This window comes from Diadema antillarum, unplaced genomic scaffold (assembly GCF_040938485.1).
Source record: "Diadema antillarum isolate AM-2024a unplaced genomic scaffold, OU_Dant_1.0 seq00001005_RagTag, whole genome shotgun sequence".
In the NCBI taxonomy this organism is placed as follows: Eukaryota; Metazoa; Echinodermata; class Echinoidea; order Diadematoida; family Diadematidae; genus Diadema; species Diadema antillarum.
The window spans coordinates 361,749-378,552 of NW_027271843.1; the positions used below are offsets into that span (position 1 = coordinate 361,749).

At 39.8% G+C, this 16,804-nt stretch overlaps 1 protein-coding gene across 1 annotated transcript; it reads right to left on the reverse strand.

Annotated features, from left to right (window-relative positions):
* Nucleotides 1–4,280: 4,280 nt before the first annotated feature.
* Nucleotides 4,281–12,125, reverse strand: LOC139742561 (uncharacterized). The gene is made up of 7 exons (XM_071653092.1): nucleotides 12,011–12,125; nucleotides 10,690–11,004; nucleotides 9,524–9,794; nucleotides 8,982–9,103; nucleotides 7,564–7,719; nucleotides 6,913–7,086; nucleotides 4,281–6,174 (listed from the first exon to the last, which is right to left on the reverse strand). The coding sequence occupies exons 1-7, from the start codon at nucleotides 12,123–12,125 to the stop codon at nucleotides 5,249–5,251; spliced, it is 2,079 nt and encodes a 692-aa protein (XP_071509193.1). The 3' UTR covers nucleotides 4,281–5,248.
* Between the last annotated feature and the right edge of the window lie 4,679 nt (nucleotides 12,126–16,804).

The window sequence follows — 16,804 nt, forward strand, 5'->3', positions numbered from 1 at the left end:
CTCCGACTTACGTCAAATTGCAACATTTACAACATCAAAATGCAAAAACTTGTCACCATGGAAGAAGTTTTATGGGATACATAGACCACAACCACTCCCCCTCCCACACCCTCCCCTCCCACCCCCCACCCCCCCCCCCCCTTGCTCTCTCTCCGCTCGCTCGGGTTCAGTCGCGGTCATGATCAAGTGTAAGAATTAACGTTAATACAAGAAGTTAATTCACATGATACCATTTTATAGCCAAATTGTTTTAAAATAATCGACATTAAAATATATTACTGACCGAGATCTAACACTGCTACTACCTTAAACAAGTGAGACTGTTTCAAGTCGACAAAGCGCGCAAAAACATGTAACATCTGAATCCTAACGTTTAAATACTCTTAATGATAAAAATTAAACCCGCTGTGGATAGGCATACCGTTAGATCCTACGAGATACCCGACACACTAACCAAACGTTCTTAAAGGCCTACCTTCTTCAGAATCAGAGGTCGTCATTCTTTTCGGAAATCGACGAATGTGGTGTTGTGTGGCAACAGCAAATGCAGCATTGTCGTGAGTCACTCGAGTGTTACTGTTGAACCGTCAGAAACTGCTCTCTTGTTCCCTTTCGCTACACTGCTCACAGTGACGGAGACCTGATTAGTGATAGTAGAACCATGAGCAATTCCGTCTTGTTCTGCGTGGCATACTTATTACATATTCTGCTGTTACACCTCCATACAAGTGACATGCAGAAGAAAACCACGAATGCGAATCAATTTGAACTTTGAAAGTTGGTCTGTCATCGCCAAAGCATTGTGTAGACACCCATACCCACATAGTTAGTAATGAATGAATCGGATACCCAAGCAACAACAACATTGATACTGCACTGTTATGCTAGCTAGCGCTAGCATAGCAACACGTTTATGTGTACGTGTCGTAAAGGTCTCCCCCATAAAACGTATGTGGTCGTCGTCCATGAAATAACCAAAATACGCGCAATGAGATGCGCGCACCTTTCGTCATATAGCAACGGACGTTTCGCAACAACTAAGAGCGCTCAAACGTCACAATTAACCAAACTTTTCTCTATCACGTGATGTAAACAAAACAAGATTTGACCCATAACCTACTTTACACAGTTCTGATATGATACGCGTGTAAAGATTGTCAAATTTCACTCCAAACGTGATGCCTAAGAAATGTGAAGAATAACGCTGTAATAACAATATATTCGTTGGGTAACGACGAAAATGCGAAATATTAACCAAAAGGTTTGCCGGAATCGCAATACGCCATCTAAGAATTTACCCGATCAAGGTGAGGCTTTGATTTTATTGGAGCATTTTTAAATTGTTATAATGTAATATGCCTGAGTGAACGTGTCTTCCTTTTGATGTAATTTCTTCTTCTTCTTCTGATTAAGTCTGCCTCCTTCAATAGACTGAAGATTCTTGCAGACTGGTGCTATTTACATTATAATACAATTTATTTACAGATATTTACAAGCACATAGAAAATTTGACGAAAATACTAGCCACTGTGATCAACCGTTAGACGGTTTCGAAATGATCCCACAGATGGCGCTGAAACAATTTCTGACGACAGGGAATTCCAGTTCCTTACAGTTCTTGGGAAGAACGAATGGCGATGCGATTCAGTTCTCGAATATGGTACCAGGAGTGTGGTTGCGAGGCTCTCGTTAACTGAGTAGCCTGTTTGATGATATAGTCCTGTGCTGAAATAGGAGTGAGATTATTGTGTATTTTGTACATCATAATTAGCCTGTCATTTTCTCTGCGCTGTTCCAGAGTGGTCCAATTAAGTTCTTGTAGCATTTTGGTGACACTCGAGGTGTTATGGTAGCGATTTAAAGTGAATCGCGCAGCTCTTCTCTGGACCATTTCCATTTTCAGGACACTCGGACTCGAGGACAACTCGCGTTTTTTATTTTCTACGGCACTGGACGCTGACAACGCCGTATACTATAAAGACAGACTATAGGATGCCACCTACGCCTTTCTATGGCGTATGAATGAATAACGGGCGATCAACATAAGGGATGGTATAATTTTAATTGAGATGGGGATTCAGAGAATGAGAAGCCATTTGTTTGAAATATTAAAGAGCATACAATTCTAAGAGGAATTTAAGTTTTTATTTGATGAAATTTTGTTTTGAAATGACCGAGATTTATTATCCAAAAACAAAGATGTCATAATAAAGATAGGACCCATCTTTTGGTAGGATTCCTTTGTTGTGGTTGTTGTTGTTGTTTTTTAAATACACCATGAAAATCGGTTTGGGTAAAAAGAAGCAGAAGAATTGCAGGAACAAAACAGGAAAATTTGTTACAATTCTGATGAAACTGAGAAGGCTATGAGTTTCTGAAGTTGTGATCAATCAAGACAAATTCGAATTGTGTGATATCACTTGCCGCCGGCTCAATCCCCATTAAAAATTTGCTCTGTTGTGTTATAATCAGAAATGTTCATTTCCCCATCGAATAGATTTCCAATAGTAAATGTGCCCTCAATGTGCTCACTGTTCTGTTTTGTTTTTGTTTTGTTTTTGTTTTGCTTTTTGTTTGATTGTTTGTTTGTTTGTTTGTTTGTTTGTTTTTACAATCACTGAATCCCGTTAGGTTTATCCATGTTAAGACCTATATATTCATGTAATTCCGTCACTGATAACACAAGAGATTTTATGAAATTCATGCTCAGGGCAATTATAATGTAAGTTCACAAATCATTAACTTTCTTTATTTATAAAAACGAAAGATTGCTGAAACTTTCTTGGTTTCTCTCATTATTTTGATTTGATTTGCATAAGCTAACTTTCAGGAAATATATTATTCCCCTTTAATACATATGCATTCTGAAATGCAGTTTCAGTGACAGCTCGTAGAATTCCTACAGCCGATTACTGTTGCTATGGTAGTTTATGTTGCCGAACATTGGCATAGTCGCATCATAACAGTAGCTTAAAAACTGCTGTGTAGCATCACACATAATACAACATGGAACTGAACACCATACATTGCGCATTTCCATTTATCGACATTTATTAAAGAACAATTTACTCAAGAATCACAAAATGGAACACATGGGAAAGCACAAACAAGATTAGCCGGATGTCAAGTCTTCTAAAATAATCTTCCTTAGTTGTTGTTGTTGTTGTAGTTGTCGTTGTTGTTTATTGTTCCAAATTCTCATTTTAGCGAGCACTTTGGAATACTTTGAATTCGTGTAGAAAACAGAGAAGATAACGAAAGGTAATGGTTAATGAACAAAAGGGAATAATTCAATAGTAGGCCCTATATACACATTGTAGGTCAATACATTGCATCTGCAGCAGATATAGATATAGACGCCTATAATAGGGAAGTAACTATACATATAAAACCACATTTCATTCTTCAGATTTTGCCCCTCAACTGGATTCATACAGAGTTACTGCAGATATGTTATGACTAGCGCCACCTTTTGTTCTGGATAAGAAACGCATACTGGCCAAAATATGCTGGTATGTACAGCAGAAGGCAGAAGGTAAAAAGAGCTTGAGCTGCTGACGGGAAGATAGAGGGATATGTAGAACCCGGAGGAGAAATACAACTTTCCTTTGCTCCAGCTAACTGTTCCAGCCAAAACATATTCTTCACCACAGCTATGCACACTGTATTTTTTCTCCAGGTTAGAAAGTCGCGCAGTGTGTCATTTGGTGATGGAAATGATCCAATGGATGAGGACGTGTTTGTTAATTGCCGTTGGAATTAATAATGAAAAGTCATCAAACCAAAGGGACACTGTCTCGTTACAAGTTTACAAGTATTGGAATCGGAAGACGAATTTCATGCAGCCAAGTACAAGTAGCGTGATTACAAAAATAGTAGGCCTATGTATATACAACGTAGTAATTGTAAGCCATTATAGGCTTTTTAGCACGGTACGGGATTGATTATTTCAGTGACTACGTATTATACGTTTCGCAATAGGCATCGCAAATCGTAAAGGAAGAAGGCATATTGCAATGAAATGCTACAATTGCAGACAAAATCCACGAAGGCCTATAGCACGCGACGTGTGAATAAGATTCAATGAACAACATGATGCGTCAGTTATTTTGCAGGACAAAAAATAAAAGTCCCCTCATAGTCGATTTAAATAAACCAGAAGGCGGACACAACAAGACAAAGAAATTTTTCCTTATACACTTGTACATATAAAAATATTGTTCAAAAATTAACAAATAGATAAGGATATTGGTATTTATTGTTCTCCATACAGGCCAGTTTCCTCAAGAACTCAACTTCATAGACGTTGTATCCTGCAGGACCTGATTACGAGCTATTCAATTCATCTTTTCCTTGTTACTAAACTTTCAAGTTTGCATCAGCAAAATCATCTGTTACATGACAGTTTATGAAGGTATGCATATCCGTGAAAATGTCTCTAATTTCACCGCTTTTGTCATTCTTTACGATGTCGATGTTTGTTTTTGTTTGTTCGTTTGTTTGTTTCATTTCCATTTGAGGAGATGACTGGATAGTGTATATTCAGTTGCAATAGCTAATTTTCCATGGTGGCCAGCTGTTGGACGTAAGGCGGGACCACTTTACTGGGTTAAACACCCTGCTCTTGGCGATGAATGAATGAAGCGGGATCTTCTGCGAGCATGAGTTGTGACTCTATCACACACGGAACCTCCATTAAGGGTGGTATGTCTTATCCGAGGAACAGGGTGTTTTGCCTCTTACTTTTAGAGGGGACGGTGTGATTACACACAACATTGCTCAGTGAGACCTGGGAATCGAACCGGGGTCCTTTGGATAGTGAGGAAGACGCGCTATCGACTGAGCTAACTCACCACTGAACACGATCGCTTTGTGACAGTCTGAAAAAGTATTGTACATCAGTGTGATACATTAATGAATCACCTGTGAAAGAACTCTATGCGATATTTCGACAGTGGCATTCAATCAAGTTATTGAGGTTATCTCAAGAATTTTAAAAAAAAAAAGATTCTCGGAATTTAGTCACATAGTTCTCGCAGCCGTCCGAAGCACTCACACAACGGCAGGATGTAATGATGAGCTTGCGTAGATAAATTCTGATGATTTTCATCACACACAGCTTGATGAGAATGCACTATCCGTTCTATACGACGCAGGTTCGTCGAAGCAATTTTAGGCAAATGGCGAGCCTTGGCAAAAGGACATTTCCATGTCGAATCTGACCCAAACATGATTCATTCAAGCTGCGTTAGTCGATGGACCCGAAGCCACCTGGGAGCGTCTCGTTATCAATGAGAAGAAAATCGTTGTTCCGTTTGATCCTCGGCAACGTCAGAAACCTTGCGACAGGGAAAACGAAAACCGGTGAAGTTGGCTTGTGTGTCGCGTCGGGTGTCTCTTCTTGATCGTCTCCGGATATTCCCGAGTCGCGACTCGAGAGCGACAACGACGTAAGTTCTTTCGATGATAAACTTTGTGGGCACGGAGATAGCGAGGGATGGGATAATGGGGACCATGAGGTGGACGATGGCCCGTTAGACACAGGCGAACAGGTGTGCGTGGGCCCGCTTATCGTGGGAATGACGGTTAATGGTAAGTTGGGCGCACTGTGCTCTGACACGGACAGTGGTATCGATGTAAATGCAGTGTTTGAAGGTGGTGTGGATAAATCCGGTGATGCCTGAGTGGATAACCGATCCGGTAGATACGTTGACGATGATGGCAGCCTCGAACTGTTTCTTCTCGTCTCGCTGGATCCCACTCTTCTTCTCTTAGGCGGTGGAAGTCGAAGGCGAATTCGTTTCAAGGCCCATGCGTCTAGCCCGACCTGGCTTCTCTGCCGCCATCTTAGACAGGTCAGATTCTGCACGATGTATTCGATCATGTTCAGAGTGCGATCGTTCCGATCGACAACACGACGATCGAATTCGAAATCACGGTAGACGAGAGGTATGATTTGGTGCTGGTGCGTGCACATGCGATCGAAGGCATACTCGAGCTCCTTCGTGGCCCACATTGATCCGACGTCCGGCTCCGAAGCTGACGCCGACAGGGAATACGATGAATGGGACGTCGATGACGGAGACAGCGATAACGATCGACACAGATCGGACGAGAGTACGACAATGCACCTGTGGCTCTTCTCCATCGCCTCAACAATGTCCTCACACGTCACTATGGAGGCAAGCACAACGATAGAGAAAACGTAAATGACCTCCATGACCTCAAACTGACCTCTAGTCGAAAGATATTACATGCTTTTTTAATCCTCGGAGACAATTAAACATAAAGTGGTTTTTTTTCTCTCTCAAACAGATCATAAGAGTTATATCTTTCTTGGAGAATGTTACCACTAAGTAAAATCAGCTCGGTATTCTTTGCTTGTTGGTACAGTGTATCCTAGTGAAGAATTGTTTCTGAGGTTGTGATTAAAGTCGTACATGCTCGCATACGACATTCTTTCAAATATCGCACCCCACCCCCACAAACCGACCAACCAACAAAACAACAACAACAAACAGATTAACAGACAAATGACGATGTGTCCGTATCCCATCAAAGTATGGATCGTCTGGTCTGGGTTTACACCGTTACTGCTATACAATTGGTCTGCATTTTGATTAGTATGTTTTTCTTCACAATAATCTACATGATCTGGGCCTCACAGCACAGCCCAGCACAAACTGGAATAGTAATGACTTACTCAAAATTGAAACCTTCATAAAACTTGCACATTGAAATCTGCATTCTGGAAACCCGGCGTTCTACTAGAGTCATAGCGGACATTGGGACCCAGCAATCCGCAGGAACTGCGATTGTCTAGATTTAAATATAAGTCAATTGAAGAATGCCCAGCCCGGCCTTTTCTGAATTACTGTGAAAAAAGAACATGAAAACACAAAGTGAACCTACCCGACCCGGGCAAAGCGTCCCTGTCCCGCAGGTACAGCCGATAGTCACCCTGGAGACTCGGGCATAGAATGTTATACACGAAGGCCCTGTCCTCTCCCACACAGCTGGATACGATGTAAGCGTCATATAGTTTTTCCGCTGAACTGCTGCTACCGTTGCCGTCAGCAAAAGGACCTGCGACATGGCGGGAAAAAGGGGGAGGTTGTAAATTAAGTTGTAAAAAGTATATTCAGCCCAGTTCAATAATTTACGATCGATCCAAACAAATCAATGTTAATCCAGTCAATAAAGAGAGATGCAAATAAAACTTTGGCTCTTCGAGGTTTTCGCAACTGATTTCACAACTTAAGTATCAAAAAAAGGGAAGGGGGTGTTGCTCGATGGTTACATTTCCGTGTATGGGTCCGCTTAATTTTCACATTTTTTTTTTTAAATGCTAACAACGAGCTTCTTCTGCTATAGGATGTTCAAAAGCAAACGAAGCAGTATAAAACGTCTCCTACTGTTTCAAGCTCTTACCCTAACACATTTGACTGGTCATAGATTACAACCATTCCACTGCAGTCGTGATACAGCCTGCTCTCTACGCTAAATGGTATTTGCTCCATGCAGTATACGTATTTGGAATGAAAAACAAAATTGAAAACTCACTATCACTCTCTGGGTCGGCGAGATAACTGTGATGCAACAACTTGATGTCCACTCCGTGGCGTTTCCATATCAACACGCATGTGAGGAAAAAGGCGGTGAGAATGCACGCAACCAGCCAAATAGTTTTTGTATCTGTGATGGTATCCTCAGGCTTTTCTACAAGACCAATGATTAAAGGAAAAGAAGGAAAGACTTAGCTTTAGAGCAACTGATTAATTAAACGCATTTAATTGCTATGACGTAAATAAACACTGATATACAGTGTTTAAGCAATAGCAATGATGAGCATACGTACTCAATTTGGACTCAAAGCAATGGTGCACGTCACGAGACCGACACCCTCGAGTCATACTGCCCAAGAGTCATACCGCTCGCGAGTCCATACAGCGCATGAGTTCTACATTAAGCTAACATGGCCCACGAGACCGTGTTGTATATTTGTCGAACTCGTGGGCTGTTTTTACCTGGTGTCGGACTCATGGGCTTTATTTGCCTAGTGTCGGACTCATAGACTGTATGACTGGGGAGCTGTATGACTCGTGTACCTGTTTTCAATGTCGAACTCGTGGGGTGTATGACTCGTGGGTGTGGGTCTAGCGGGATGACCCCAAACCAACGACCTCCTGATTACAAGACCAGGCGTCATCACGACTAGAAAGACTAAGCTTCGCTTATAGCTGCAACCCACAGTATAGTAACCACAATTAAGTTACACTTTTGCGTACTGAAATATAATCGCTTTGTATGGTTACTGGACAGTGAAAATGTAACAACTTGCAAGAAAACAAAAGTCTGCTGACATTTGCGTGTGCTTTTTTTTTGTGCATATTTTGTACTTTGGTGTAGAGTAAATCGAGAATCTGAACTGCAAGCGAGTAATACCTGCTTAAATGCAAAGAAAATGAAAAGGCCATGTGCAAGTTTTTGTAGATAGAAATACTATTAGTAGGGCCTAGTTTTCGCAAGCATGGATCACAAACGAAATTGACTCTAGTGTTTAAAATGTCCTTGATAATCAATGATGTGTCGAGGAATTCGATTTGATCCGTCGGACACCAACATATCTAATGATAAAATTTACACACATACATCCCACCCATGTTTAAATCGATGTTAAAAGGTCAAGTGTAAATTATGTAATCCTCGAGCCCTGTCTACGACCGAGATAGCAGTGCAGTATGGGTCGCCAAGGTCGCACGGTCTATTTCACGAAATAGACCATGCGACACTTGGCGCCCCATAGAGCAGTTCGCCCTAAAGACAACAAAAATAGCATTAACGACAACTGTCTCTTGTACTGTGCTTTTCTCGGTGAATTCAAACACCAAAATGCCCTGTTGGTACGTATGACCCTTTTCTCTGCTCATGCGCAAAGTGGAACCCGGAAATAGATTGTTGTTTTCTGCAATGACACTCACGATAGGACAGCGTCAGATTCACAGCCATGAAGAAAGATGAGATCCAACATCGCACCATGTACACGCCCAGTGCTTCGTCTGTCACGTGACTTATATTCAACGTCAGTGTGATGTATGAAGTCCTGTATGGGGGGAGGGGAGGAATAATTCGAGTATATAGTCGTGTGTATAATGCAATCTCAGCATATCTTCTTTGTAGAATGGTGTTACGACACACAGTACACTAATACAGCATGCATACATAGTCTGCTTTCGTACCTGGTATTTAACTTTTCTAAAGCAACAAAGAGAAAAAAACACACGCAACTATATGCGAACGAAATAATCATACGCAAAAAATATTTCAGCGAAATAAATTTCTTTGTAGCCAAATTAAAGGGGAAAAAGATAATAACTAGCGAATGAAAAGAAGAATGAACATAATCTCAAAACTTTAAAAAAAAACCGCATACACACATATGAATAAGTAAATAAATATGTTAATAATATTGTATATAATTATGAATTCATATAAAAACATTTAAGTCATAACGCAATCTTACGCATGCGCGCAGGGAGTCTCGGGATTCATTTCTGTCTTGCTGACGTCACTCTGTTCGTAGCCCGAGTTATGCCATTGGATGAAGTCGACGGAAAAGAAGGTGTCCAGGGTGGCGTTGTACTTGTACCAGTCGTGTGAGATGACCCAAGACGGGTTCTTCACGTAAAACGTGCATGAGAACACGGCGTCCCCGCCCGGAGCAACGGCGAGGTTATTGCAGCGCGACGAGTCCTCCTCGTGGATGGCGATCGGACTTACGGGGGAAATAGGGTCTGCAATAATGACGATCCACAGATAAACAATGTGTGACAAAAACGTCGCAATCTATAGTAAATCTTGTACTTAAAACAACCGCTCACACGTGGGCCTCCTATAGTACCTTAGAACATCATTTTCCCCATAGTAACAACTACATTTAGTTCAAGCATACGACTTGTTGTTCCTTTACAAGATAATTCAAAACTGCGTGATTCTTTTATCACCGTCTCCGTAATAGTACCAAAGAGAAGAAAATAATTTCCACACCATATGGAAAAACTTTATTCGTGCATATTTACCACACCACACTGCAAGAAATAAGAACAAAAATGATATCAAATAGGCCTACACTTCTGCAACCATCAGTACACAAAGACTGTGCTGACAAATGTTTAAGTTAATTACTTCTTAATTACGTGTCTCAATTTGACGAGTTTCAACGTAAACCGATTAATTCCACTGCTGTTTATTTGAGATACTAACGATTAAACCTGCTTTAAAAGAAAAAAAACTTTGGAAATTAAGAAGAAAGTAAAGGATACTTTTTTACTGAAAAAATCAAGAATATTCATTGTTGGAAACAAGTGAGGTATTATTGGGAAAATATATTTTACTCCATCTGGTGATGGACTTTCTTACGTTTTCAAAGGCACTTAAACTGTTTTGCGAGCAAACACTTTATTTTGCATCGTTCTCACTGTAGTAACACGATACGCGCTCCGGTCTCAATTTCTCCAAGGACTTATAGGTTTAGGATAAGGGCTATGTTAGAGTTTTAGGTTTAGTTCGATGTGGTCATTATAGGATTAGGACTGGGGTAACATTTGTGGAATAATTATGTTTGGTTTAGCGTGCCAGACATTTCATGAGAGCTATGTCACAAGAATATCATGGAACATCTGGCTGTACCTGATACCGTCAAAGTCATGCTGCGTGAGATGGTCAACTCCCCGTTGGACGCCACACAGGTGTACCTCCCTTCGTCGCTGCAGCCAACCGATGTGATGGTCAGGGACTGGTTACGTCTCTGCAGCACGTACGCGCTTGCAGCGGGGCCGGCGCTGGAGGGCTCCAACTCGAGTGGTTTGCCCTCAAAGTGCCAGTGAATGGTGCAGAATTTGCCGCTTACTAGGCATTTCAGCTCGCGGGCTTTACCGAGGTCTGCATAGACAATATCTGGATATTCATAGTAGAGGAATGATAGAGGGAAAATGCCCGACGTTTCTGGGGAAAAAAAGAAGAAGAAGATGATGATGAAGAAGAAGAAGAAAAAAAAAAACATTAAAAACAAGGTAATGAATGAGACTTTTGAATGTTAACATTTCATCGACGAGATGATCATTTTGTTTACGAGATGGTCATTTTGTCAACGAAATGACTGATTCCGTTACGAAATAGGCCATGCAACACTTGGCGCCCCATACAAAACTACGGTTCTTGTATATAGTTTAAGGGCTCACACCTGTAAATAAAATGGAATGTCCATGATCCCTTTTCAAAATAGTATCAAAGATACCAAACTAAGTGAAAAAAAAATTCAAAAATCAGAAATGTAGTTTGGCAGAAAATTGATTAGCTGCAGATATCAAGTATGAATTCCTCTACAAACTGCATTGTGGTTGGAAGATGAAAGCTTTTCTCATGAATTTGAAGGGGCTATATTTCGTTGGGTGCATGTATAGAAAATGGGTGATTTTGTTGGGGTTTTTTTTGAGTGAAAAGAACTCAGAGTCTGGCTTTGCGGACCCTTGGACAGAGTTTGAGCTGAAGAACCTGCCTTGGAAATTTGATGGATGAAAGGGTATACAATGTATCTCACTTATCCAGGTTATTGAAGATGAAACACCTCATTTCTCCCAGCTATTTACAGAATTTTTTGAATTTTGACATTAATTTTGAACACACGTCTCTATTGGGAATTATTTGCCCGTGTGACAAAAATTGTACCATCTTCGTGAATTCGGGCCTTTGGAAAAGATCCGCTGACCCCTTCTCACCCACCTCATTCTTCACTGCTCCTCCCTCTCTTTCTCATTACCCTGGATTTTTTTTTCATGTGTGTGTGTGTGTGTGTGTGTGTGTGCGTGTCTGTCTGTCTGTCTGTGCGTGTGTCTGTACGTGTGATTAATGATCAGTCCATCCCTAATAAGCTATACTTTTGACAGAAAAATCCTGCTTTCTAGTGGAATGGGGGGCGAGAAAACAACAAGGAAAGCATTTAAAGGCTTACCATTTTGCTTCTTGGATTGCAGGCAGTCTGTTTCTGTGCTGGCTGCACCCCAAACGACGAATGACGTAAACAGGGAGATAAAACAAAGAGTCTTGGTCATGCAGTGACTTCCCATTGTCAGTGATTGTCCAAATCGGCGTCCGTCAGCCAGTCAGTTCGGACGACAGAAAGCAGCATCCGGTGCACTGGAAATGCAGTAATCGAAGAACCTTTTATGATTATCATACGAACCTTTAAAGGACAGGTTCACCTTCATAGACATGTGGATTGAATGAATGCAGCAATATTGGTAGAACACAGTGAACGTTTGAGGAAAATCAGACAATCTGCTCAAAAGTTACGAACTTTTGTAGTTTGTGATGTTATAATATAAGTACAACGATATAAAGAAAATATAAAGAAATTTCAACATATTTTCACTTTTCTCGAAAAAGAAATAAAATAACGCATGACTTCTCTTCTTCAGAAGGTAGGGTGAATGATATTACCCTTTGACATATGTTGTTGATAAGTTGAGGAAATGTGCACTTTTTTTCAAAAAATTGAATTTGTGAAATTGTCTTTATATTTTCTTCACATCGTTCTACGCACATGACATTATACATTGTAACAGTCTTCTTATCTAGCAGTGACTGCGCAGATACTTAAAAAATTCATAACTTTTGAATGGATTGCCCCATTTCCCCCAAACTTTCACTGATGTGTTCTACTAATATTGCTCCATTCACCCAATCCACGTGTGTATATGAAGGTAAATTTGCCCTTTGTGAAGATAAAAGTGAATTTAACAAAGAAGAGAATATATTGCACGAAATACACAGAGGCACCTTCTTTAAGTCTCTCTGGGCCACAATAATCTCCTGTCCACAAGTTTATGTGTGAAATTTGTGCACGTTTGATTCATTGACAGAAGAAAGAATTAATATGGATTCATTGAGCCACACAAACGTCTGCGATGGCGCAGGAGTTATACAGCAGCTCGCCAAGTGACAAAAATACAATGCAGTATCACGCCACACGAGCAATATATAAGTTCAACAACATGGATACGATGTATGAAAAATGGGTGGGAAATTATTATCCTGAAAATAATATATCACTGCCGGCTACAGGAGTTAAATGTCTAAAGATGATACGAAAAGTGTGAAAAAATAAGGGAACATCACATTTTTTTTTTTTATGCCTACTAACTGATGACCGCTGATCAACTTCATTCTTTCATTCATTCATGTTTTTTTTTCCATTTCAAATCAATATACATAGGTGATACAAATGTCAATTGATAACATATCTTGTATAACATATTATAATACATATAAATTTCTAAGACGCAATGGGCATTTATAGGAATATAATATAGAATGGAACTCTTAATATGGGTGAAAATGAGTTGTTTGGTGGAGGTCTGCGCGCTCTTCAGCTTGTTTTTCTGGGAATTACGTTTACAGTTTATGACACGCTGTCGTACATTGTACCCACTTTATACACCGCTGTGTACTCCTGAGTGACGTCTTCGACTGTACCGCCCGATAATGTCAATTGCATTTGTGTTTATTCTATTTTCACGAGTTGGTACTCTCTTTTCTTTCATTTTCTTTTTTCAGGATGACAGAAATAGGGACAGGGGATGGTTTCCTCCATCGTAGATCGTTAACCCCGTCACCTGACCCATAGAAGGTCAAAGTTCGTGTTCCATTGTGGACAGGTATTTCTTGACATTTTACAGCACCATTGTCGCACCCCAAGGCACAGATTCGGCATTCAAATAGGGAAAATACCATGAAATAAATGAACAATGCCATTAAAGACTGTAACCTAAATTCTTTAGATAGAGGAAATACCTGTGCATTTTAGTTAAATTTGATCTTCTCTGAAGGGTGTCATCAAGATAAAAGGCCTCTTTGTTATAGTGTCACACCAAACCGTTTTCAACTCAGTCACTTCTATTCTTGATTTGCGAAATGCATGCATTTCTACTCTGCAATGCACTTTTGGTTCTCAGAATTCGTGTTTTTTAAGCAATCAATAAAATGCAAAAAATAAAAAATAAATCTAGCTAGATCTCGCTGCATGCCTCCACGAAAACCTGTTATCATTTAATCGAGTCTTCTTATAAGGTTAATCCTATAAATTTCAAATATTACTAGCCGTTTTGTTCTGGAGAAACAAATTAAGTGACAACGCGAGGAGAAAATGCGACATTTTTAACAAGTCCGAAATTCTATACGGCCTTTGCATTGTGAATCCATTCCCCACCCAACCCCGACCACCTCCCAAAATAAAAAAAAAGAAGTATACAAACTGCATCATCAGATCTAACACAAATCATGAATTGCATGATTGTAGTTCGTCCCTCTGATTTTCACATCGATACGGAAACGCGCACAATTATCGCTCTGGTTTTACCAACAGGTACATGATATCGAAGCACATACAGCCGATGTAGGCACCTATTTCTTCCACTGCCATTATTTAGGGAGATGAATATCTTACCGCAGTTACTCCTATACTGTATGCATTATAGTATCGTGGCTATGATAGACCATGGAGTTGGTTGCCCCATGAATAGACAGACACCACATCGCAGTAATGTATACACCCATTTTGTATGTCAACAATGTATTTTTCAAAGTGTTATTTACCCTTTCCTTGTGAAGTAATTATGATATTGACCATGACGAGGTTTGGCTATTTTCCGTGCATTCAAACTGAAAACATACTAACTTGTTTATCATTTTCTGTTTTATTCGAAGATTCAAAAAGAATCATAATATTTACAAATGACTTGCGAGATTAAAATAACAAAATCACAAATCATAAAAAGGGAAGTTATAGGAGGTAACAAATTAAGAAATAAAATAAGGAAAACAGTTTAACTGAATTTACTTCGTCTTGAGTATTGATACCCACTGTATTTTCAAGTGCATGGAGTGTTTGTGTCGTTTGATCTTTGCATCCTAAAGAATTATATTCTCAAATATTTGATCAGCATGTTGAATATCTTGAATTCACATGGGTTCTTAGAATCGGTCTGCTCAGATCATTGCCAAGCCCCGCCCACAAAAACTCAAGACCGTAAAACATCAGTTTGCTTTATACCACCCCACTGTACAGCGGTATATGCCGTCACAATATAGCTATGTGGTATTTTTGCTTGTTTTTTTACGACTTTACACACTTTTCACGATATAAAAAATAAAGTGCAGTGAGTGATGTCGTTATAACAGCAGGGGAGTGTTCACCATTTCAAAGGAAAAGGGTCAAGAGGTGGTACGGGATAGAATTTCAGAGCTTATAGTTCTAAACAAGTGATCCTATCTTTAAAGGAACCAAAACCCGAAGAGAAATGTGGATTGAGTGGAAGCAGTAACATTAGTAGAACGCATCAATAAAAGTTTGAGGAAAATCGCACAATCGATGCAACAGTTATGAATTTTTAAAAGTTTTGGTGTTGGAACCGCTGGATGAGGAGACTACTAGAAGTTATGATGTCATGTGTGGACAACAATAAAAAGAAAATATAAAGGGAATTCCACAAAAATCCACTTTTCTAGCATAATGAAAGAGCACTTGACTAACCGCTTTCAGAAAGCAGGAGGAATGATTTCTACTCTTAACATAATAATATTATGTCAGTATCAAACTGATGGAACGTGTAATCTTCATGAAAAATGAATTTTCGTGGAATTCCCTTTATATTTTCTTTATATTATCTTTCTCTGATGTGTTCTACTAATGTTGCTGCTTTCACTCAATCCACATTTCTCTTCGGTTTTTGGTTTCCTTTACAAGCTTCGTATATTCTTTCTACGTACAGCTAGGAGGAATGGAACTGAACTGTGACCTTATTCACCTCTGCGTTTTAGTATTGATCGTGTAATAACAAACGTCGGTTTCAGCTGACTGCTACTGGGAGAAAAGAATGAACAAGAGGTATGGCTCTGCCGAGTGGGAAAACTGAAAAGAAAAGAATGAACAAGAGGTATGGCTCTGCCGATTGGGAAAACTGAAAAGAAAATATATCTAAATTTTCGATTTAGACAGAAAGCATATTTGCAGTGATGACAAACGTATAGATCAATGACTGAAGGAAGCTATTGCTGTAGGTTCTTAGCATGCGAACCTGAATAAGTGCGAGAAAAGAATCAAGTATTGATGCCATAAGTCGTTCAATTTACTGTGCTCACTCCTCTACAAATTATTGCACTACAATGTACCACGAAGAGTTCAAGGTGACAACGAACAGAATGGCATGTCAGTAGCTGAACAAATTTTGATATATGCGACTGAACAAGTCCATCACGGCGAAACCATATTATTTGAAGCGATACGTAGTTCCGGGATTGGGGGGGGGGGGGGACAAACGTTTTACATTTATGAATGTTTTTACCCCCTCCTGATCCCTCCCTTGTCCCGTATTCAACCCTCTACGTGCCATATTAATGCTCTGTACATAATGAATATGTTTGAAATTTGTGCGTACTAGTATTTGACTCATTGGGTTAGCAAGATCACTATCATGGAGGGGTAACTGTAGGCATACCCGTAAGAATGAGATTTTAGTTGCTTTTTTTTTTCTTTCGATCCCTCTCTTACAGTGATAGCAGAGTGACCGTGCAAAGCAGACAATATAGTATAATCTTTTTTCTTTAATCGAGTAAAGCCAAGCTCACATATCAAAGGAAAGAAATGTTCTTTCAATATCATCGGCACTGTCATGAAATGAACCCGTTTTAGGCATGTGGTTATGCACACGGTTTCATATGAAACGCATTTTTATTCGTCATATTTATT